This window comes from Oncorhynchus kisutch, linkage group LG30 (genome assembly GCF_002021735.2).
Source record: "Oncorhynchus kisutch isolate 150728-3 linkage group LG30, Okis_V2, whole genome shotgun sequence".
NCBI classification, from domain to species: Eukaryota; Metazoa; Chordata; class Actinopteri; order Salmoniformes; family Salmonidae; genus Oncorhynchus; species Oncorhynchus kisutch.
In genome coordinates, this window is record NC_034203.2 from 48,501,764 (window position 1) to 48,526,311 (window position 24,548).

Sequence of the window (24,548 nt, forward strand, 5' to 3'; positions counted from 1 at the left end):
TTCCCCAGGTCGTTGCTGTAAATGAGAACATGTTCTCAGTCAACTGAGCTGGTAGAATAATGGATAAATGAAAATACATTTTAAAAAGACAGCGTCTTGGTTACTGTCTGCAGAACTTTGTATAAGGGATATAAACCTTCAGTCATCTTCGTGGGTCTGAAACAGGCCTAGGTCTTCTTTTGGTCTGGTCATACAAGCACCAAAACACACAATTTACTCAAGCCTGCCAATGGAACATTGGCGTCAATCTTTACTCTGGCAATTCAAGACGGCGCTACCCGTAGAGCTAATAAACTTGATTCAATATCAAAATCCTAAAAATAGAGATGTTTCTATGTTAAATGCACATGTTTAGTAGTAGTGGATTGAATACATCTATTTGCTTAACTTTAGTGTTTCCATTCCCCTTTAAAACACCTCTTACACGATAAATACTGTAATGTCCTGACTAGATCATACAGGAACAATTGTCCAGACTGAGGCTGGAGTTTACGAATTGACGGTTTATTAACCCAACTTTACACAGGCTACTGTTTGGCCATAGCCCAGGCCAAATAAATGAAGGATACCCTATTAAAAAACCGTGAACTTCTCTTGTGAAGGCCAGACGTAAGAGAAAGAACAATGGCTAAACCTGGTCTTAACCTCCAATGCTCCCTGCCCAACCCCCCTCCATGCCTCTCCACCAACCACCAGGAAGCCCGGCATCAGAACATTCCAGGCATCCCCGTGATTGGCAGATAGCAGGTTGATTGGCATGTCGGGACCCCGCGAACACTGGTAAGTACAACACAACCCATTAATAACCGAACACATAACACAGTAATAACTTGGTAAAAAATATAGAACCTTGTAGGCAGTAAGACAACCTGACCAAGGCTCTGTTATAGAGACATGAATGTGAAGGAAAAAGTCGCGGGGCTGCCGTTTGGCTGAAAAACGAACTACAGATTGCACCATCGTCAGAATGAGCGGATTTGTCAAAGAGGACGCGCTCTCCCTCAGCTATGTTTGGTCACGCAGGGACACCATAGGATGGACCTTGACCACAGCTGATTAGGTGCTGACTAGTTCGAGTTAGTTAGTTTACATCTGGAATAAAGGTTTGTGTCTGTGCAATTAATCTCAGCCGCGCTGGACAAGAGACTGATACATCACTTTTGTGAGTATGTTTACAAAGTAATAAAACACATTGTCCGCATTTTACCCTCTTTTCACGTTCTTTCTACTTAGTAGATTGTATAGTCAACGCGTTCATTTTGAACTGTGCTCCAAGTCGTTTTGAAATCGGAGCATCTACGCCTGCAATTTAACATCACGAGCGGAACCTCTATCATTGTCCAGTCTTGCCACAGCACCGTCATTGTAAATACGAACGTGTTCTTAACTGACATGCCTAGTTAAATAAAGGTCAATTAACTTAACCGTGAACCGTGGCACTTTGAAGCATATGATTGGTCTAGTTATGTAAGGGATCAAGGGGATTGGGTGCATGTTTTAAAGAAACGCCCCTCAAGATTAGACTGTGTAGAGTACGAGGATCTTCAACTAGTAGATATAAACCACCTGAATATTGATATTCAATAGCTTTTTCTTGAAGGTTGGGTGATTTAGAGAAATTATCCCTATTTTTAAAGAGAGTTAAACCCAAATACAAAATATTTGTGACCTTATCTTGAAATAACTCTATGGACAAGGACTGCAATCAATCTATGACTTGTTTACCCACTGCCATCAATATGACCATTTCCTGTGCAGATCCTTAGTGTATTGGTGACAATTCCTGCCGCGTATCACATACAACTTTCCACCTGAGAACGGGGATCCCTGCTTCCAACCTTCCACTGTTTCTAGAGAACAGGGATCCTGGTTCCAACCTTCCACTGTTTCTAGAGAACAGGGATCCTGCCACCAACCTTCCACTGTTTCTAGAGAACAGGGATCCTGCTACCAACCTTCCCACTGTTTCTAGAAAACAGGGATCCTGCTTCCAACCTTCCACTGTTTCTAGAGAACAGGGATCCTGCTTCTAACCTTCCCACTGTTTCTAGAGAACAGGGATCCTGCCACCAACCTTCCACTGTTTCTAGAGAACAGGGATCCTGCTTCCAACCTTCCCACTGTTTCTAGAGAACAGGGATCCTGCTTCCAACCTTCCACTGTTTCTAGAGAACAGGGATCCTGCTTCCAACCTTCCACTGTTTCTAGAGAACAGGGATCCTGCTACCAACCTTCCCACTGTTTCTAGAGAACAGGGATCCTGCTTCCAACCTTCCACTGTTTCTAGAGAACAGGGATCATGCTTCCAACCTTCCCACTGTTTCTAGAGAACAGGGATCCTGCCACCAACCTTCCCACTGTTTCTAGAGAACAGGGATCCTGCCACCAACCTTGCCACTGTTTCTAGAGAACAGGGATCCTGCCACCAACCTTGCCACTGTTTCTAGAGAACAGGGATCCTGCTTCCAACCTTCCACTGTTTCTAGAGAACAGGGATCCTGCTTCCAACCTCCCACTGTTTATAGAGAACAGGGATCCTGCTTCCAACCTTTCCACTGTTTCTAGAGAACAGGGATCCTGCTTCCAATCTTCCACTGTTTCTAGAGAACAGGGATCCTGCTTCCAACCTCCCACTGTTTCTAGAGAACAGGGATCCTGCTTCCAACCTTCCACTGTTTCTAGAGAACAGGGATCCTGCCTCCAACCTTCCACTGTTTCTAGAGAACAGGGATCCTGCCACCAACCTTGCCACTGTTTCTAGAGAACAGGGATCCTGCCACCAACCTTGCCACTGTTTCTAGAGAACAGGGATCCTGCTTCCAACCTTCCACTGTTTCTAGAGAACAGGGATCCTGCTTCCAACCTCCCACTGTTTATAGAGAACAGGGATCCTGCTTCCAACCTTTCCACTGTTTCTAGAGAACAGGGATCCTGCTTCCAATCTTCCACTGTTTCTAGAGAACAGGGATCCTGCTTCCAACCTCCCACTGTTTCTAGAGAACAGGGATCCTGCTTCCAACCTTCCACTGTTTCTAGAGAACAGGGATCCTGCCTCCAACCTTCCACTGTTTCTAGAGAACAGGGATCCTGTTTCCAACCTTCCAACTGTTTCTAGAGAACAGGGATCCTGCTTCCAACCTTCCACTGTTTCTAGAGAACAGGGATCCTGCCTCCAACCTTCCACTGTTTCTAGAGAACAGGGATCCTGCCTTTAACCTTCCACTGTTTCTAGAGAACAGGGATCCTGTTTCCAACCTTCCAACTGTTTCTAGAGAACAGGGATCCTGCTTCCAACCTTCCACTGTTTATAGCATTAGCCTTTCTCCCTCTCATTTCATTACTGTCTGAGCAAAGTGACAACCAACTAAAAAATATATTTACAAAATATTAGCATATTAGCATACGCCAGGGGGACAATGAAATCCAAATGGCAAATCTCACTCCAAGCTTTCTTCAACAGTTGGCAACCCCTCGACAGCGCAGATCTAGCGGCAGATCTAGCAGATCTAGCGGCAGATCTAGGGGCAGATCTAGCAGATCTAGCGGCAGATCTAGGGGCAGATCTAGGGGCAGATCTAGCGGCAGATCTAGCGGCAGATCTAGGGGCAGATCTAGCGGCAGATCTAGCGGCAGATCTAGCGGCAGATCTAGCGGCAGATCTAGCGGCAGATCTAGCAGATCTAGCAGCAGATCTAGGGGCAGATCTAGCAGATCTAGCGGCTGCTTGGGCAACAGCGTGTTATTATGCAGTAATATGTGAATATGTCCTCCAAGAGTAAAGGGGCCCAGTAACTTAGTTAGGTCGTCTTTTATCATTGTATCTGTTAGTTTCCAGTGTCGTTCAGGTTGTCAAAATGTTGTCTGTATTTTTTAAGTTGCAGGTTCAGTTTAGGCTACAGGTTATATATTTGACACTCTGCCCCATCGACAGCTTAGAGATAGATTTGACGCGCGTGTGTGTGTGTGTGTGTGTGTGTGTGTGTGTGTGTGTGTGTGTGTGTGTGTGTAGTGTGATGGAGGGGGACCATATAACCACCCTGTCTACTCCTGTAATGGTTGTGGATGTTGATATAGTGAAGAGGAATGCTGAGAAAATGAGAGAACACTGGACCAAGCTGGGAGTCACACTTCGACCCCACATGAAGACACACAAGACCCTGTAAGACACACACACACACACATTTACACACACACACACACACATACAAACCCAATAAGAGACCTGAACTATGTGTGTGTGTGTGTGTTGTGAGTGTGGTGATATAATGACAGGTGGGTCTAGGAGTTGTATCGTCGTGTCAACACTGGCAGAAGCCGGTTTCTATGCCGACCACGGATATGACGACATCCTGTATGCCTACTCTGTGCCCTTTGACAAGGTACACACCCTAACCCCTCCACACTACACCCTAACCCCTGCACACTACACCCTAACTTCCATAGTGGAGGGTAAATGCTGTTTACACACCCTAACCCCTCCACACTACACCCTAACCCCTCCACACTACACCCTAACCCCTCCACACTACACCCTAACCCCTCCACACTACACCCTAACTTCCATAGTGGAGGGTAAATGCTGTTTACACACCTTTATAAACCTACCCTTTGCTGAGAAATGCATTAAAAGTTGTTACGTTACTTACTGCCAACGGCGACCAGCGTTTTGCCTCTACCTCACTAACTAACTGTACAGCTAGATGCCTCTACCTCACTGCCTGCACACTAACTGTACAGCTAGATGCCTCTACCTCACTGCCTGCACACTAACTGTACAGCTAGATGCCTCTACCTCACTAACTGTACAGCTAGATGCCTCTACCTCACTAACTAACTGCACAGCTAGATGCCTCTACCTCACTAACTAACTGCACAGCTAGATGCCTCTACCTCACTAACTAACTGTACAGCTAGATGCCTCTACCTCACTGCCTGCACACTAACTGTACAGCTAGATGCCTCTACCTCACTAACTAACTGTACAGCTTGATGCCTCTACCTCACTGCCTGCACACTAACTGTACAGCTAGATGCCTCTACCTCACTGCCTGCACACTAACTGTACAGCTAGATCAAATCAAATCAAATTTATTTGTCACATACACATGGTTAGCAGATGTTAATGCGAGTGTAGCGAAATGCTTGTGCTTCTAGTTCCGACAATGCAGTAATAACGAACAAGTAATCTAACTAACAATTCCAAAAAAAACTACAGTCTTATACACAGTGTAAGGGGATAAAGAATATGTACATAAGGATATATGAATGAGTGATGGTACAGAGCAGCATAGGCAAGATACAGTAGATGATATCGAGTACAGTATATACATATGAGATGAGTATGTAAACCAAGTGGCATAGTTAAAGTGGCTAGTGATACATGTATTACATAAGGATGCAGTCGATGATATAGAGTACAGTATCTACGTATGCATATGAGATGAATAATGTAGGGTAAGTAACATTATATAAGGTAGCATTGTTTAAAGTGGCTAGTGATATATTTACATCATTTCCCATCAATTCCCATGATTAAAGTGGCTGGAGTAGAGTCAGTGGCATTGACAGTGTGTTGGCAGTAGCCACTCAATGTTAGTGGTGGCTGTTTAACAGTCTGATGGCCTTGAGATAGAAGCTGTTTTTCAGTCTCTCGGTCCCAGCTTTGATGCACCTGTACTGACCTCGCCTTCTGGATGACAGCGGGGTGAACAGGCAGTGGCTCGGGTGGTTGATGTCCTTGATGATCTTTATGGCCTTCCTGTAGCATCGGGTGGTGTAGGTGTCCTGGAGGGCAGGTAGTTTGCCCCCGGTGATGCGTTGTGCAGACCTCACTACCCTCTGGAGAGCCTTACGGTTGAGGGCGGTGCAGTTGCCATACCAGGCGGTGATACAGCCCGCCAGGATGCTCTCGATTGTGCATCTGTAGAAGTTTGTGAGTGCTTTTGGTGACAAGCCGAATTTCTTCAGCCTCCTGAGGTTGAAGAGGCGCTGCTGCGCCTTCTTCACGATGCTGTCTGTGTGAGTGGACCAATTCAGTTTGTCTGTGATGTGTATGCCGAGGAACTTAAAACGTGCTACCCTCTCCACTACTGTTCCATCGATGTGGATGGGGGGGTGTTCCCTCTGCTGTTTCCTGAAGTCCACAATCATCTCCTTAGTTTTGTTGACGTTGAGTGTGAGGTTATTTTCCTGACACCACACTCCGAGGGCCCTCACCTCCTCCCTGTAGGCCGTCTCGTCGTTGTTGGTAATCAAGCCTACCACTGTTGTGTCGTCCGCAAACTTGATGATTGAGTTGGAGGCGTGCGTGGCCACGCAGTCGTGGGTGAACAGGGAGTACAGGAGAGGGCTCAGAACGCACCCTTGTGGGGCCCCAGTGTTGAGGATCAGCGGGGAGGAGATGTTGTTGCCTACCCTCACCACCTGGGGGCGGCCCGTCAGGAAGTCCAGTACCCAGTTGCACAGGGCGGGGTCGAGACCCAGGGTCTCGAGCTTGATGACGAGCTTGGAGGGTACTATGGTGTTGAATGCCGAGCTGTAGTCGATGAACAGCATTCTCACATAGGTATTCCTCTTGTCCAGATGGGTTAGGGCAGTGTGCAGTGTGGTTGAGATTGCACCTCTACCTCACTGCCTGCACACTAACTGTACAGCTAGATGCCTCTACCTCACTAACTAACTGCACAGCTAGATGCCTCTACCTCACTGCCTGCACACTAACTGTACAGCTAGATGCCTCTACCTCACTAACTAACTGTACAGCTTGATGCCTCTACCTCACTAACTAACTGTACAGCTAGATGCCTCTACCTCACTGCCTGCACACTAACTGTACAGCTAGATGCCTCTACCTCACTAACTAACTGTACAGCTTGATGCCTCTACCTCACTAACTAACTGTACAGCTAGATGCCTCTACCTCACTAACTAACTGTACAGCTAGATGCCTCTACCTCACTAACTAACTGCACAGCTAGATGCCTCTACCTCACTGCCTGCACACTAACTGTACAGCTAGATGCCTCTACCTCACTAACTAACTGTACAGCTAGATGCCTCTACCTCACTAACTAACTGTACAGCTAGATGCCTCTACCTCACTGCCTGCACACTAACTGTACAGCTAGATGCCTCTACCTCACTGCCTGCACACTAACTGTACAGCTAGATGCCTCTACCTCACTGCCTGCACACTAACTGTACAGCTAGATGCCTCTACCTCACTAACTGTACAGCTAGATGCCTCTACCTCACTAACTGTACAGCTAGATGCCTCTACCTCACTAACTAACTGTACAGCTAGATGCCTCTACCTCACTAACTAACTGTACAGCTTGATGCCTCTACCTCACTGCCTGCACACTAACTGTACAGCTAGATGCCTCTACCTCACTGCCTGCACACTAACTGTACAGCTAGATGACTCTACCTCACTAACTGTACAGCTAGATGCCTCTATCTCACTAACTAACTGTACAGCTAGATGCCTCTACCTCACTAACTGTACAGCTAGATGCCTCTACCTCACTAACTGTACAGCTAGATGCCTCTATCTCACTAACTAACTGTACAGCTAGATGCCTCTACCTCACTAACTGTACAGCTAGATGCCTCTACCTCACTAACTGTACAGCTAGATGCCTCTACCTCACTAACTGTACAGCTAGATGCCTCTATCTCACTGCCTGCACACTAACTGTACAGCTAGATGCCTCTACCTCACTAACTGTACAGCTTGATGCCTCTACCTCACTGCCTGCACACTAACTGTACAGCTAGATGCCTCTACCTCACTGCCTGCACACTAACTGTACAGCTAGATGCCACTTGCCTACTCTGTTTGCGTGTGTGTCTGTGTGTGTGTGTGTGTCTGTGTGTGAGCATGTGGTGCGTGTCTGTGTGTGTGTGAGCATGCATGTTCGAGCTAGAAACACAAGCATTCCGTTACTCCCGCAATAACATCTGCTAAACATGTGTATGACAAATAAAATGAGATGTGTGGTGTGGTGTCTGTGTGTGTGGTGTGTAAGGTTGAGCGCTGTGCGGTGCTGGCAGAGCGTCTGTCTCTGTTCCAGGTGTTGTTGGACCATAGAGATGCTCTGGAGCAGCTGAGGAAGAGACCACTGACAGATGGGCGGGTGTGGCACGTCTGGCTCAAACTGGACTGTGACAACGGAAGAGGTGAGAGGGGGTTCTAGAATGTTCTAGAATGCTATTATGGTGTTCTAGAATGCTTCGCTGTTCTGTTCCTTCAGACCTGGGCCAAAAGTATGTCAAATATGTTAATGTTTGAAATATACTATGTAAATAAAGTTTGATTTGATTTTGAAAGTCAGATACTTGAAGTATTTGAGGTGCACTTGGCTTGGTGTTTACTATTCCATTGGTTTGAAATCAAGTGCACCTCAAAGTATTGGGAGAATTTGACTCATGTACTTGACCCAGGGGCGCGTTCAGTAGGATGCAGCGTTTTGAAACATTCAGATAGGAATACGCTACGTAGAACAAATATGCCTCTCTGACATGGTGAATAAGCAATCAGCTCCATTCATGGGATTTCTATACGCAACGTTCAACAACTTTTGGCCACTGAACGTGGCTCTGGCTTGTGTTCAGTACAACAAAACGGTACCTTACTGAACCACCAGTTCAACAACTTTGTGATTATGGTAGCCCAGGGGACAGTTACCATATGGTTGGATTATAGTAGCCCAGGGGACAGTTACCATATGGTGGGATTATAGTGGCCCAGAGGACAGTTACCATATGGTGGGATTATAGTAGCCCAGAGGACAGTTACCATATGGTTGGATTATAGTGGCCCAGAGGACAGTTACCATATGGTTGGATTATAGTGGCCCAGAGGACAGTTTCCATATGGTTGGATTATAGTGGCCCAGAGGACAGTTTCCATATGGTTGGATTATAGTGGCCCAGAGGACAGTTTCCATATGGTTGGATTATAGTGGCCCAGAGGACAGTTTCCATATGGTTGGATTATAGTGGCCCAGAGGACAGTTTCCATATGGTTGGATTATAGTGGCCCAGAGGACAGTTTCCATATGGTTGGATTATAGTAGCCCAGAGGACAGTTTCCATATGGTGGGATTATAGTGGCCCAGAGGACAGTTTCCATATGGTTGGATTATAGTGGCCCAGAGGACAGTTTCCATATGGTTGGATTATAGTAGCCCAGAGGACAGTTACCATATGATGGGATTATAGTAGCCCAGGGGACAGTTACCATATGGTTGGATTATAGTAGCCCAGGGGACAGTTACCATATGGTTGGATTATAGTAGCCCAGGGGACAGTTACCATATGGTGGGATTATAGTAGCCCAGGGGACAGTTACCATATGGTGGGATTATAGTGGCCCAGAGGACAGTTACCATATGGTTGGATTATAGTGGCCCAGGGGACAGTTACCATATGGTGGGATTATAGTGGCCCAGGGGACAGTTACCATATGGTGGGATTATAGTGGCCCAGGGGACAGTTACCATATGGTGGGATTATAGTGGCCCAGAGGACAGTTACCATATGGTGGGATTATAGTGGCCCAGAGGACAGTTACCATATGGTGGGATTATAGTGGCCCAGAGGACAGTTCCCATATGGTTGGATTATAGTGGCCCAGAGGACAGTTACCATATAGTCGGATTATAGTGGCCCAGAGGACAGTTACCATATGGTTGGATTATAGTGGCCCAGAGGACAGTTACCATATGGTTGGATTATAGTGGCCCAGAGGACAGTTACCATATGGTGGGATTATAGTGGCCCAGAGGACAGTTACCATATGGTGGGATTATAGTGGCCCAGAGGACAGTTACCATATGGTGGGATTATAGTAGCCCAGAGGACAATTACCATATGGTGGGATTATAGTAGCCCAGAGGACAGTTACCATATGGTGGGATTATAGTAGCCCAGAGGACAGTTACCATATGGTTGGATTATAGTGGCCCAGGGGACAGTTACCATATGGTTGGATTATAGTGGCCCAGAGGACAGTTACCATATGGTGGGATTATAGTAGCCCAGAGGACAGTTACCATATGGTTGGATTATAGTGGCCCAGAGGACAGTTACCATATGGTGGGATTATAGTAGCCCAGAGGACAGTTACCATATGGTGGGATTATAGTGGCCCAGGGGACAGTTACCATATGGTGGGATTATAGTAGCCCAGAGGACAGTTACCATATGGTGGGATAATAGTGGCCCAGAGGACAGTTACCATATGGTGGGATTATAGTGGCCCAGAGGACAGTTACCATATGGTGGGATAATAGTGGCCCAGAGGACAGTTACCATATGGTGGGATTATAGTAGCCCAGAGGACAGTTACCATATGGTGGGATTATAGTGGCCCAGGGGACAGTTACCATATGGTGGGATTATAGTAGCCCAGAGGACAGTTACCATATGGTGGGATAATAGTGGCCCAGAGGACAGTTACCATATGGTGGGATTATAGTAGCCCAGAGGACAGTTACCATATGGTGGGATTATAGTGGCCCAGAGGACAGTTACCATATGGTGGGATTATAGTGGCCCAGAGGACAGTTACCATATGGTGGGATTATAGTGGCCCAGAGGACAGTTACCATATGGTGGGATTATAGTGGCCCAGAGGACAGTTACCATATGGTGGGATTATAGTGGCCCAGAGGACAGTTACCATATGGTGGGATTATAGTGGCCCAGAGGACAGTTACCATATGGTGGGATTATAGTGGCCCAGAGGACAGTTACCATATGGTGGGATTATAGTGGCCCAGAGGACAGTTACCATATGGTGGGATTATAGTGGCCCAGAGGACAGTTACCATATGGTGGGATTATAGTGGCCCAGAGGACAGTTACCATATGGTGGGATTATAGTGGCCCAGAGGACAGTTACCATATGGTGGGATTATAGTGGCCCAGAGGACAGTTACCATATGGTGGGATTATAGTGGCCCAGAGGACAGTTACCATATGGTGGGATTATAGTGGCCCAGAGGACAGTTACCATATGGTGGGATTATAGTGGCCCAGAGGACAGTTACCATATGGTGGGATTATAGTGGCCCAGAGGACAGTTACCATATGGTGGGATTATAGTGGCCCAGAGGACAGTTACCATATGGTGGGATTATAGTGGCCCAGAGGACAGTTACCATATGGTGGGATTATAGTGGCCCAGAGGACAGTTACCATATGGTGGGATTATAGTGGCCCAGAGGACAGTTACCATATGGTGGGATTATAGTGGCCCAGAGGACAGTTACCATATGGTGGGATTATAGTGGCCCAGAGGACAGTTACCATATGGTGGGATTATAGTGGCCCAGAGGACAGTTACCATATGGTGGGATTATAGTGGCCCAGAGGACAGTTACCATATGGTGGGATTATAGTGGCCCAGAGGACAGTTACCATATGGTGGGATTATAGTGGCCCAGAGGACAGTTACCATATGGTGGGATTATAGTGGCCCAGAGGACAGTTACCATATGGTGGGATTATAGTGGCCCAGAGGACAGTTACCATATGGTGGGATTATAGTGGCCCAGAGGACAGTTACCATATGGTGGGATTATAGTGGCCCAGAGGACAGTTACCATATGGTGGGATTATAGTGGCCCAGAGGACAGTTACCATATGGTGGGATTATAGTGGCCCAGAGGACAGTTACCATATGGTGGGATTATAGTGGCCCAGAGGACAGTTACCATATGGTGGGATTATAGTGGCCCAGAGGACAGTTACCATATGGTGGGATTATAGTGGCCCAGAGGACAGTTACCATATGGTGGGATTATAGTGGCCCAGAGGACAGTTACCATATGGTGGGATTATAGTGGCCCAGAGGACAGTTACCATATGGTGGGATTATAGTGGCCCAGAGGACAGTTACCATATGGTGGGATTATAGTGGCCCAGAGGACAGTTACCATATGGTGGGATTATAGTGGCCCAGAGGACAGTTACCATATGGTGGGATTATAGTGGCCCAGAGGACAGTTACCATATGGTGGGATTATAGTGGCCCAGAGGACAGTTACCATATGGTGGGATTATAGTGGCCCAGAGGACAGTTACCATATGGTGGGATTATAGTAGCCCAGAGGACAGTTACCATATGGTGGGATTATAGTGGCCCAGAGGACAGTTACCATATGGTGGGATTATAGTGGCCCAGAGGACAGTTACCATATGGTGGGATTATAGTAGCCCAGAGGACAGTTACCATATGGTGGGATTATAGTAGCCCAGAGGACAGTTACCATATGGTGGGATTATGGTAGCCCAGGGGACAGTTACCATATGGTGTGATTATGGTAGCCCAGGGGACAGTTACCATATGGTGGGATTATAGTAGCCCAGAGGACAGTTACCATATGGTGGGATTATAGTAGCCCAGAGGACAGTTACCATATGGTGGGATTATAGTAGCCCAGAGGACAGTTACCATATGGTGGGATTATAGTAGCCCAGAGGACAGTTACCATATGGTGGGATTATAGTAGCCCAGAGGACAGTTACCATATGGTGGGATTATAGTAGCCCAGAGGACAGTTACCATATGGTGGGATTATAGTAGCCCAGAGGACAGTTACCATATGGTGGGATTATAGTAGCCCAGAGGACAGTTACCATATGGTGGGATTATAGTGGCCCAGGGGACAGTTTTTACTTTTGTTAGTTTTGCACTGTTGGTTAAGGGCCTGTAAGTAAAGCATTTCACCTGTTGTGTTCGGCGCACGTGACAAATAAACTTTCATTTGAATTAGTGTGCGATGGGACAAGGACATCCCTGCCGGCCAAACCCTCCCCTAACCCGGACAATGCTGGGCCAATTGTGCACCGCCCCATGGGTCTCCCGGTCGCGACAGAGCCTGGACTCGAACCCAGAATATCTAGTGGCATAGTGGCACAGCTAACACTGTGATGCAGTGTCTTAGACCACTGCAACACTCGGGAGGCCCAGAGGACAGTTACCATATGGTGGGATTATAGTGGCCCAGAGGACAGTTACCATATGGTTGGATTATAGTGGCCCAGAGGACAGTTACCATATGGTGGGATTATAGTGGCCCAGAGGACAGTTACCATATGGTGGGATTATAGTGGCCCAGAGGACAGTTACCATATGGTGGGATTATAGTGGCCCAGAGGACAGTTACCATATGGTGGGATTATAGTAGCCCTGAGGACAGTTACCATATGGTTGGATTATAGTGTCCCAGAGGACAGTTACCATATGGTGGGATTATAGTGGCCCAGAGGACAGTTACCATATGGTTGGATTATAGTGGCCCAGAGGACAGTTACCATATGGTGGGATTATAGTAGCCCAGAGGACAGTTTCCATATGGTTGGATTATAGTGGCCCAGAGGACAGTTACCATATGGTTGGATTATAGTAGCCCAGAGGACAGTTACCATATGGTGGGATTATAGTGGCCCAGAGGACAGTTTCCATATGGTTGGATTATAGTGTCCCAGAGGACAGTTCCCATATGGTTGGATTATAGTGGCCCAGAGGACAGTTACCATATGGTGGGATTATAGTGGCCCAGAGGACAGTTACCATATGGTGGGATTATAGTGGCCCAGAGGACAGTTACCATATGGTGACTGGTGTGCTGCGTGAGTGTTGTGATTTCAGATGAACACACATATTGATCAGGTCACACCCACTAATGGGGAGCAAATGTACCTTTTAATGGGGGTTGAAGAACGAAGCGCACCGTTTTGGGGAAACGCGTCGTTCAGTACAAACTGTAACGCGATGTAGCAAACGTTGAACTGAACACACCGGGGTTCTGTTTTGTAGCGGGTGTTCTGCACTCGGAGCCAGAGGCACTGAGATTGGCCCAGGCCATCTCTGAGTCAGAGGGGGTGGAGCTGACGGGGGTGTACGCCCACTGTGGGAACACCTATGGCTGCAGAGGGGCAGAGCAAATACATGCTGTTGCCCATGAAACAACCACCCTCGTACTGCAGTTCATGGAGAAGTAAGCACACACACACACACACACACACACACACACACACACACACACACACACACAAAGACACACAAGTCTCTCTCTCTCTCTCCAGACTGAAGGCTGTGGGAATCAGCTGTAAGTCCAGTATAGGCTCCACCCCCTCCTGCAGCCAGCCAATCAGTGACATGGCCAAGCTCAGCGAGGTGCATCCTGGGAACTACGTCTTCTTCGGTCAGTGTGGTGTGTGTGTGTGACCTCAACAGATCTATTGTAGTAGAAAGCAGTGTTGTTTTCTGATTGGCTGCTGTGCTTTCTGTAGACGTGCAGCAGTCTGTGATTGGTTCGTGCGGTCTGGAGGACGTGGCTGTCAGGGTTCTGAGCAGGGTTATAGGTCACTCTCCTCACAGAAACCAGCTGCTCCTCGACTGTGGCTGGTCTGCTCTCAGGTACAGAAGCTGTATTAAATACTGTCGTTATTACGATTATACTACTGTCATAGTATTGTTATTATTATACTACTGTCATAGTACTGTTATTACTACTACTGTCATAGTACTGTTATTATTATACTACTGTTATTATTATACTACTGTCATAGTACTGTTATTACTATTATACTACTGTCATAGTACTGTTATTATTATACTACTGTCATAGTACTGTTATTATTATTATACTACTGTCATAGTACTGTTATTATTATTATACTACTGTCATAGTACTGTTATTATTATTATACTACTGTCATAGTACTGTTATTATTATTATACTACTGTCATAGTACTATTATTATTATACTACTGTCATAGTACTGTTATTATTATTATACTACTGTCATAGTACTGTTATTATTATTATACTACTGTCATAGTACTGTTATTATTATTATACTACTGTCATAGTACTGTTATTATTATTATACTACTGTCATAGTACTGTTATTATTATTATACTACTGTCATAGTACTGTTATTATTATTATACTACTGTCATAGTACTGTTATTATTATTATACTACTGTCATAGTACTGTTATTATTATTATTATACTACTGTCATAGTACTGTTATTATTATTATTATACTACTGTCATAGTACTGTTATTATTATTATTATACTACTGTCATAGTACTGTTATTATTATTATTATACTACTGTCATAGTACTGTTATTATTATTATTATACTACTGTCATAGTACTGTTATTATTATTATTATACTACTGTCATAGTACTGTTATTATTATTATTATACTACTGTCATAGTACTGTTATTATTATTATTATACTACTGTCATAGTACTGTTATTATTATTATTATACTACTGTCATAGTACTGTTATTATTATTATTATACTACTGTCATAGTACTGTTATTATTATTATTATACTACTGTCATAGTACTGTTATTATTATTATACTACTGTCATAGTACTGTTATTATTATTATTATACTACTGTCATAGTACTGTTATTATTATTATTATACTACTGTCATAGTACTGTTATTATTATTATTATACTACTGTCATAGTACTGTTATTATTATTATTATACTACTGTCATAGTACTGTTATTATTATTATTATACTACTGTCATAGTACTGTTATTATTATTATTATACTACTGTCATAGTACTGTTGTTACTATTCAACTCAGCAAAAATAGAACTGACCTCACTGTCAACTGCGTTTAATTTCAGCAAACTTAAGGTTAACCATGTGTAAATATTTGTATGAACAAGATTCAACAACTGAGACAACTGAGACATAAACTGAACAAGTTCCACGGACATGTGACTAACAGAAATAGAATGTGTCCCTGAACAAAGGGGGGGGTCAAAATCAAAAGTAACAGTCAGTATCTGGTGTGGCCACCAGCTGCATTAAGTACTGCAGTGCATCTCCTCCTCATGGACTGCACCAGATTTGCCCGTTCTTGCGGTGAGATGTTACCCCACTCTTCCACCAAGGCACCTGCAAGTTCCCGGACATTTCTGGGGAGAATGGCCCTAGCCCTCCGATCCAACAGGTCCCAGACGTGCTCAATGGGATTGGGGTCCGGGCTCTTTGTTGGCCATGGCAGAACACTGACATTCCTGTCTTGCAGGAAATCACGCACAGAACGTGCAGTATGGCTGGTGGCATTGTCATGCTGGAGGGTCATGTCAGGATGAGCCTGCAGGAAGGGTACCACATGAGGGAGGAGGATGTCTTCCCTGTAACGCACAGCGTTGAGATTGCCTGCAATGACAACAAGCTCAGTCCGATGATGCTGTGACACACCGCCCCAGACCATGATGCACCCTCCACCTCCAAATCAATCCCGCTCCAGAGTACAGGCCTCGGTGTAACACTCATTCCTTCGACAATAAATGGAAATCTGACCATCACCCCTGGTGAGACAAAACCGCGACTTGTCAGTGAAGAGCACTTTTTGCCAGTCATGTCTGGTCCATGGACATTGCAATTTATTGTCCTGGCCACATCTGCAGTCCTCATGCCTCCTTGCAGCATGCCTAAGGCACATTCACGCAGATGAGCAGGGACCCTGGGCATCTTTCTTTTGGTGTTTTTCAGAGTCAGTAGAAAGGCCTCTTTAGTGTCCTAAGTTTTCATAACTGTGACATGAATTGCCTACCATCTATAAGCTGTTAGTGCCTTAACGACCGTTCCACAGGTGCATGTTCATTAATTGTTTATGGTTCATTGAACAAGCATGGAAAACAGTGTTTAAACCCTTTACAATGAAGATCTGTGAAGTTATTTGGATTTATACAAATTAATTTTTTGCTGAGTTTATATTACTACTGTCATAGTACTGTTATTACTGTCATAGCACTGGTATTACTACTGTCATAGTACTGTTATTACTACTGTCAGTACTGTTATTACTACTGTCAGTACTGTTATTACTGTCATAGTACTGTTATTACTACTGTCAGTACTGTTACTACTACTGTCAGTACTGTTATTACTACTGTCAGTACTGTTATTACTACTGTCATAGTACTGTTATTACTACTGTCATAGTGCTGTTATTACTACTGTCATAGTGCTGTTATTACTACTGTCATAGTACTGGTATTACTACTGTCATAGTACTGTCATAGTACTGTTATTACTACTGTCATAGTACTGGTATTACTACTGTCAGTACTGTTATTACTACTGTCATAGTACTGTTACTACTACTGTCAGTACTGTTACTACTACTGTCAGTACTGTTATTACTACTGTCAGTACTGTTACTACTACTGTCAGTACTGTTATTACTACTGTCATAGTGCTGTTACTACTACTGTCATAGTACTGTTATTACTACTGTCATAGTACTGTTATTACTACTGTCATAGTACTTTTATTACTACGGTCAGTACTGTTATTACTGTCATAGTACTGTTACTACTACTGTCAGTACTGTTACTACTACTGTCAGTACTGTTATTACTACTGTCAGTACTGTTATTACTGTCATAGTGCTGTTATTACTACTGTCATAGTACTGTTATTACTACTGTCAGTACTGTTATTACTGTCATAGTGCTGTTATTACTACTGTCATAGTACTGTTATTACTACTGTCAGTACTGTTATTACTACTGTCAGTACTGTTATTACTACTGTCATAGTGCTGTTATTACTACTGTCAGTACTGTTATTACTACTGTCAGTACTGTTACTACTACTGTCAGTACTGTTATTACTGTCATAGTGCTGTTATTACTACTGTCATAGTACTGTTATTACTACTGTCATAGTACTGTTACTACTACTGTCAGTACTGTTACTACTACTGTCAGTACTGTTATTACTACTGTCAGTACTCTTATTACTACTGTCAGTACTGTTATTACTACTGTCAGTACTGTTATTACTACTGTCAGTACTGTTACTACTACTACTGTCATAGTACTGTTATTACTACTGTCATAGTACTGTTATTACTACTGTCATAGTACTGGTATTACTACTGTCATAGTACTGGTATTACTACTGTCAGTACTGTTATTACTGTCATAGTGCTGTTATTACTACTGTCATAGTACTGTTATTACTACTGTCAGTACTGTTATTACTACTGTCAGTACTGTTATTACTACTGTCATAGTGCTGTTATTACTACTGTCAGTACTGTTATTACTACTGTCAGTACTGTTACTACTACTGTCAGTACTGTTATTACTGTCATAGTGCTGTTATTACTACTGTCATAGTACTGTTATTACTACTGTCATAGTACTGTTACTACTACTGTCAGTACTGTTACTACTACTGTCAGTACTGTTATTACTACTGTCAGTACTCTTATTACTACTGTCAGTACTGTTATTACTACTATCAGTACTGTTATTACTACTGTCAGTACTGTTACTACTACTACTGTCAGTACTGTTACTACTACTACTGTCATAGTACTGTTATTACTACTGTCATAGTACTGGTATTACTACTGTCATAGTACTGGTATTACTACTGTCATAGTACTGGTATTACTACTGTCATAGTGCTGTTATTACTACTGTCATAGTACTGGTATTACTACTGTCATAGTACTGTTACTACTGTCAGTACTGTTATTACTACTGTCATAGTACTGTTAATACTGTCAGTACTGTTATTACTACTGTCATAGTACTGTTATTACTACTGTCATAGTACTGTTATTACTACTGTCATAGTACTGTTATTACTGTCATAGTACTGTTACTACTACTGTCATAGTACTGTTACTACTACTGTCATAGTACTGGTATTACTACTGTCAGTACTGGTATTACTACTGTCATAGTACTGTTACTACTACTGTCATAGTACTGTCATAGTACTGGTATTACTACTGTCATAGTACTGGTATTACTACTGTCATAGTACTGTATTATCACATTTCAGTCTCGATGGAGCTGGGAAACTGCCCACTGGATACGCTGTTATAGAGGGACATCCTGACCTCAGGTACTACTGCAGTACTACTATGGTAATACTACGACTGATATTACTACTACTGTTATAGAGGGACATCCTGACCTCAGGTACTACTACAGTACTACTATGGTAATACTACGACTGATATTACTACTACTGTTATAGAGGGACATCCTGACCTCAGGTACTACTACAGTACTACTATGGTAATACTACGACTGATATTACTACTACTGTTATAGAGGGACATCCTGACCTACTACTATATTACTACTGTACTGCTACTACTATACTTCTGCAGTACCACTAGTCTGACCCCTGTCCTCCCTGTGTCTGTCCGTCCCCCTGCAGGTTGTTGTCTATGACCCAGGAGCATGGCAGAGTGGAGCCTCTCTCAGGACAACTGGACTACAGCAGATACCCCCTGGGAACACTTCTGACTATTATACCTTACCATGTGAGTACTCATCCCCTACTGCATTAGTACTCATCCCTGACTCATCCCCTATTTAGTCATCCCCTACCACATTAGCACTCATCCCTTACTCCTCCCCTATTCAGTCATCCCCTACCACATTAGCACTCATCCCTTACTCCTCCCCTATTCAGTCATCCCCTACCGCATTAGCACTCATCCCTTACTCCTCCCCTATTCAGTCATCCCCTAACGCATTAGTACCCATCCCTTACTCCTCCCCTATTCAGTCATCCCCTACTGCATTAGTACTCATCCCTTACCCACTCTCATCCCCTACCACGTTAGTATCTTTAAGTTGTGATTGTACACTACTTGTTCTGCATGTCAGAGGTCTAATATAGGTGTGTTCATCCAGGCTTGTGCAACAGCCATGATGCATTCTGTGTACTACGTCCACTCTGGGGGTCGGCTGGTGGGAAAGTGGACACCCACACGCGGCTGGTGATCAAAGGAGCATCATGGGAAATGTAGTACTGTGTGGGTGTGTAGTCCTGGAGGGAATCAGCTTATAGCTCAAATGACTTATGTGATGTTGGGAAATGTCCTTCCTATCTTTCCTGATGTCATCGTTGTCCGTCCTGCATTGGGGCGGTATTATACAGCTGTCACTGACACTAAACCATGTTTTACACTAATAAATGAACCACTTTCCTTAAACCTTTTTTGTATTCTCCCAAACTGGATGGTCATTATTAATAATAGCAAATATACACTGTACAAAACATTAGGAACACCTGCTCCATGAGACTGACCAGGTGAAAGTTATGATCCCTTATTGATGTCACTTGTTAAATCCACTTCAATTAGTGTAGATGAAGGGGAGGAGACGGGTTAAATAAGGATTTAAGTCTTGAGATGATTGTATGTGTGCCATTGAGGGAGAATTGGCAAAACAAGAGATTGAAGTGCCTTTGAACCACAGGAGGCTGGTGATTGGAGGACGCCTCATAATGGCTTGAACGGCATGAAAACCATGTTTGATACCTTTCCCCTCTAGCCATTACCACGAGCCTCCCCAGTTCTAGGCACACCAGTTTGAGCAGCAGGTCCAGGACAAGGCAGCACATCTGGTGAACAGGCCAGGGTTCAAGAGCCAGAAACTGGTTCAGCAAATATAAAGTTGACTTTTGACTAAAATTAAAACGTCAGTTTCATGGAGGTTGGAGAAACAACGTTCAGCTACTTCAGACATTGGCTCCCATCTAGATTGTGCCTTTTAGATGTCGAAAAGTTAACCAAGGAAGATTTTATTCACTAATCTCATTGACTTCTGAAACCCCAAACCTGGTCTGTTGGTCCGTTTCACAGAGAGATCCTGGAAGTCTCACGATGTTGAGCCTCTGGGTTGAGAAACTCTGGTCTGAAGCTGTAAAACCAGCACGTATTCAGTCTGCGTTTTCTTTCATCAGAATGAGTTTGATAACAGCTGTGTGAATAAAGATGCTGAAATAATTTATTTTTAATTTTTTTACTGAATGTGAAGAGTTGACAATACAGACAACAGTGCTACAGATTTCCAAAAAGGTGGTCAATAAGACTAAACAAATGTCATCAAAAACATGAACAGGGAATGTGTACATCCTCTGCACTGAAAAGGACAGGTCAAAGCAACATAGTGGAAATTGACTTTGGCCTAAAGAGCAGATGACGCTAACTACAGGCAGTGTTTCTTAACACCAATGTGATCACGGCCCATATTCTTAACGCGTCTCAGAGCTGATCTAGGATAAGGTCGTCCCTGTAATCATTATGATCTAAAACGACTCCGACGAGACGTTTTATCAATACGGCCAGTTGTCTGACCCTACGAGACCTGTTATCAATACGGCCAGTTCTCTGACCCAGTGAGGCCCAGTTCTCTGACCCTACGAGACCTGTTATCAATACCGCCCAGTTGTCTGACCCTACGAGACCCGTTATCAATACCGCCCAGTTCTCTTGGGTTGGAGAGAAAGACGGAACATGATGTCTGCTCCTCTCCTCACTCTACTTCTTTCTCCAGGAAGTCAGTCAGCGTGCTGGTCTCCACAGCAACCAGCAGGTACTCCACCCCATCAGCACCCTGAGGGATCATGGGAAAAATTTGTCCATTTCAGGTTGAAGCTGTGTGTGTGTGTGTGTGTGCGTGAGTGTACCTTGCGTGTGCGGATGAGTTTGTGGTCTCTGAACTCTGTGAGCTGGGTACGCAGGGTGAGGTCAGAGTTCACCAGGAAGGCTTCCCGACAACGCTGGTAGAAGTCCTGGAATGACAAGCCTACACACACATACACTTTAAAACAATCACTGTGAAAGGGTTGTAGGAGGGCTAGTGGGTGGGTGCGTACCTGTGTAGGAGGGCTAGTGGGTGGGTGCGTACCTGTGTAGGAGGGCTAGTGGGTGGGTGCGTACCTGTGTAGGAGGGCTAGTGGGTGGGTGCGTACCTGTGTAGGAGGGCTAGTGGGTGGGTGCGTACCTGTGTAGGAGGGCTAGTGGGTGGGTGCGTACCTGTGTAGGAGGGCTAGTGGGTGTGTACCTGTGTATGAAGGGTTGTCTTTGTTCTCCAGTTGAAACTCCACCAGCAGTTTAAAGATGCCCCTGTAGACCAATCACACACCACCATTACATAACCAAATCAAACCTTATCCAAACAGGTGTGTACCTGGCGTTAGGTGTTAGCCGTAGCGTGTGTACCTGGTGTTAGCCGTAGCGTGTGTACCTGGTGTTAGCCGTAGCGTGTGTTAGCTGTAAGGTGTTAGCCGTAGCGTGCGTACCTGGTGTTAGCCGTAGCGTGTGTGCCGTAGCGTGCGTACCTGGCGTTAGCCGTAAGGTGTTAGCCGTAGCGTGCGTACCTGGTGTTAGCCGTAGCGTGCGTACCTGGCGTTAGCCGTAAGGTGTTAGCCGTAGCGTGCGTACCTGGCGTTAGCCGTAAGGTGTTAGCCGTAGCGTGCGTACCTGGCGTTAGCCGTAAGGTGTTAGCCGTAGCGTGCGTACCTGGCGTTAGCCGTAAGGCTGCGCAGGACGTGTGTCAGGGAGGAGAGGGCGAGGGCTCCAGTCTGTTGAACTAGTAGAGAGTTCTCATAGGACGTCTCCTCCACATAACGCTGGAAACACACGCACTCCCACCACAACCAGTTAAACTGACTCAGTTTACACTGGTCCCACACTGCAGGGAGACACACACCTTCATAAACATCTGTGGTAAGGTAAGACCAAGTAATACAGGACGAATAGACAAACTGTACCGTACCGAGCGGTGCGTTGATGTGGTCGATGGAGGCGACAAGGTGCAGGTTGGGTAGTGAGGCCAGTTGGCCCAGTGCATTCTGGGTCTTCCCTCCGCGGAGCATGGGACCGTCAATGTTGTGGATCAACAGGTACACATGGAGGTCCGGCTCTGATGAGATACAGGTCAAAGTTCACAAACACAGGTCTGTGTATGCTACGGGTCAAGGTCACTGAATGCTACGGGTCAAGGTCACTGAATGCTACGGGTCAAGGTCACTGTATGCTACGGGTCAAGGTCACTGTATGCTACGGGTCAAGGTCACTGTATGCTACGGGTCAAGGTCACTGTATGCTACGGGTCAAGGTCACTGAATGCTACGGGTCAAGGTCACTGAATGCTACGGGTCAAGGTCACACTGGTCCCTGTATGCTACGGGTCAAGGTCACTGAATGCTACAGGTCAAGGTCACTGAATGCTACGGGTCAAGGTCACACTGGTCACTGAATGCTATGGGTAAAGGTCACTGAATGCTACGGGTCAAGGTCACTGAATGCTACGGGTCAAGGTATGCTACGGGTCAAGGTCACTGAATGCTACGGGTCAAGGTCACACTGGTCCCTGTATGCTATGGGTCAAGGTCACTGAATGCTACGGGTCAAGGTCACACTGGTCCCTGTATGCTACGGGTCAAGGTCACACTGGTCACTGTATGCTACGGGTCAAGGTCACTGAATGCTACGGGTCAAGGTCACACTGGTCCCTGTATGCTACGGGTCAAGGTCACACTGGTCACTGAATGCTACGGGTCAAGGTCACTGGTCACTGAATGCTACGGGTCAAGGTCACTGAATGCTACGGGTCAAGGTCACTGAATGCTACAGGTCAAGGTCACTGAATGCTACAGGTCAAGGTCACTGAATGCTATGGGTCAAGGTCACACTGGTCCCTGTATGCTACGGGTCAAGGTCACTGAATGCTACGGGTCAAGGTCACACTGGTCACTGTATGCTACGGGTCAAGGTCACTGAATGCTACGGGTCAAGGTCACACTGGTCCCTGTATGCTACGGGTCAAGGTCACTGAATGGTACGGGTCAAGGTCACTGAATGCTACGGGTCAAGGTCACTGAATGCTACGGGGCAAGGTCACTGAATGCTACGGGTCAAGGTCACACTGGTCACTGTATGCTACGGGTCAAGGTCACTGAATGCTACGGGTCAAGGTCACACTGATCACTGTATGCTACGGGTCAAGGTCACTGAATGCTACGGGTCAAGGTCACACTGGTCACTGTATGCTACAGGTCAAGGTCACTGAATGCTACGGGTCAAGGTCACTGGTCACTGAATGCTACGGGTCATGGTCACTGAATGCTACGGGTCAAGGTCACTGAATGCTACGGGTCAAGGTCACTGAATGCTACGGGTCAAGGTCACTGTATGCTACGGGTCAAGGTCACACTGGTCCCTGTATGCTACGGGTCAAGGTCACACTGGTCCCTATATGCTACGGGTCAAGGTCACTGAATGCTAGGGGTCAAGGTCTACCCACGTTCTCTGAGGGTGGTGGTAATGTACTGTAGTTGGTCAGCAGGGTTCCGGAACGTTCCTTGGTGTTCTAGAATCTCTGCAGACAGAGCAGTCAGGATCTACAGGACAGGAGGAGAACATCAGAGGGTTGTGTACAGGTGAGTGTGTGTGTGTGTACAGGTGAGTGTGTACAGGTGAGTGTGTGTGTGTACAGGTGAGTGTGTGTGTGTGTGTGTGTGTGTGTGTGTGTGTGTGTGTGTGTGTGTACGAGTGAGTGTGTGTGTGTGTGTACGAGTGAGTGTGTGTGTGTGTGTACAGGTGAGTGTGTGTGTGTGTGTGTGTGTGTGTGTACAGGTGTGTGTGTGTGTGTGTGTGTGTGTGTGTGTACAGGTGTGTGTGTGTGTGTGTACAGGTGTGTGTGTG

At 45.4% G+C, this 24,548-nt stretch overlaps 2 protein-coding genes across 3 annotated transcripts in view; one reads left to right on the forward strand and one right to left on the reverse strand.

The window, feature by feature from the left end:
* Positions 1-1,016: 1,016 nt before the first annotated feature.
* zgc:162816 (D-threo-3-hydroxyaspartate dehydratase) lies at positions 1,017-20,052 on the forward strand. 2 transcript variants are annotated; one of them, XM_031810232.1, is made up of 10 exons: positions 1,017-1,162; positions 4,010-4,159; positions 4,250-4,379; positions 8,076-8,181; positions 13,832-14,012; positions 14,101-14,219; positions 14,308-14,434; positions 18,881-18,943; positions 19,265-19,370; positions 19,747-20,052. In XM_031810232.1, the coding sequence occupies exons 2-10, from the start codon at positions 4,014-4,016 to the stop codon at positions 19,834-19,836; spliced, it is 1,068 nt and encodes a 355-aa protein (XP_031666092.1). In that variant the 5' UTR covers positions 1,017-1,162; positions 4,010-4,013; the 3' UTR covers positions 19,837-20,052. The 2 variants fall into 2 exon arrangements, with proteins under 2 accessions (XP_031666092.1, XP_031666091.1); XM_031810231.1 differs by having other exon boundaries at positions 1,018-1,162; positions 8,031-8,181.
* A 770-nt stretch (positions 20,053-20,822) lies between these two features.
* The window catches only part of orc2 (origin recognition complex, subunit 2), a 28,140-nt gene continuing 24,414 nt past the window's right edge, over positions 20,823-24,548 (reverse strand). The window contains exons 12-17 of the mRNA XM_031810230.1: positions 24,148-24,244; positions 22,618-22,764; positions 22,362-22,533; positions 21,904-21,965; positions 21,527-21,645; positions 20,823-21,453 (exon numbers count right to left, since the gene is read on the reverse strand). Coding sequence (XP_031666090.1) covers positions 21,373-21,453; positions 21,527-21,645; positions 21,904-21,965; positions 22,362-22,533; positions 22,618-22,764; positions 24,148-24,244 — 678 coding nt within the window. The 3' untranslated portion in view covers positions 20,823-21,372. The remainder of the gene's footprint in view (positions 21,454-21,526; positions 21,646-21,903; positions 21,966-22,361; positions 22,534-22,617; positions 22,765-24,147; positions 24,245-24,548) is intronic.

Excerpts from the sequence above, each read along its gene's own strand:
- zgc:162816 (XM_031810231.1), top strand. The coding sequence starts at position 4,014 with ATGGAGGGGGACCATATAACCACCCTGTCTACTCCTGTAATGGTTGTG. Across the intron at positions 14,435-18,880 it reads TGTGGCTGGTCTGCTCTCAG|TCTCGATGGAGCTGGGAAAC; the intron begins GTACAGAAGCTG and ends ATCACATTTCAG. Across the intron at positions 18,944-19,264 it reads GAGGGACATCCTGACCTCAG|GTTGTTGTCTATGACCCAGG; the intron begins GTACTACTGCAG and ends GTCCCCCTGCAG.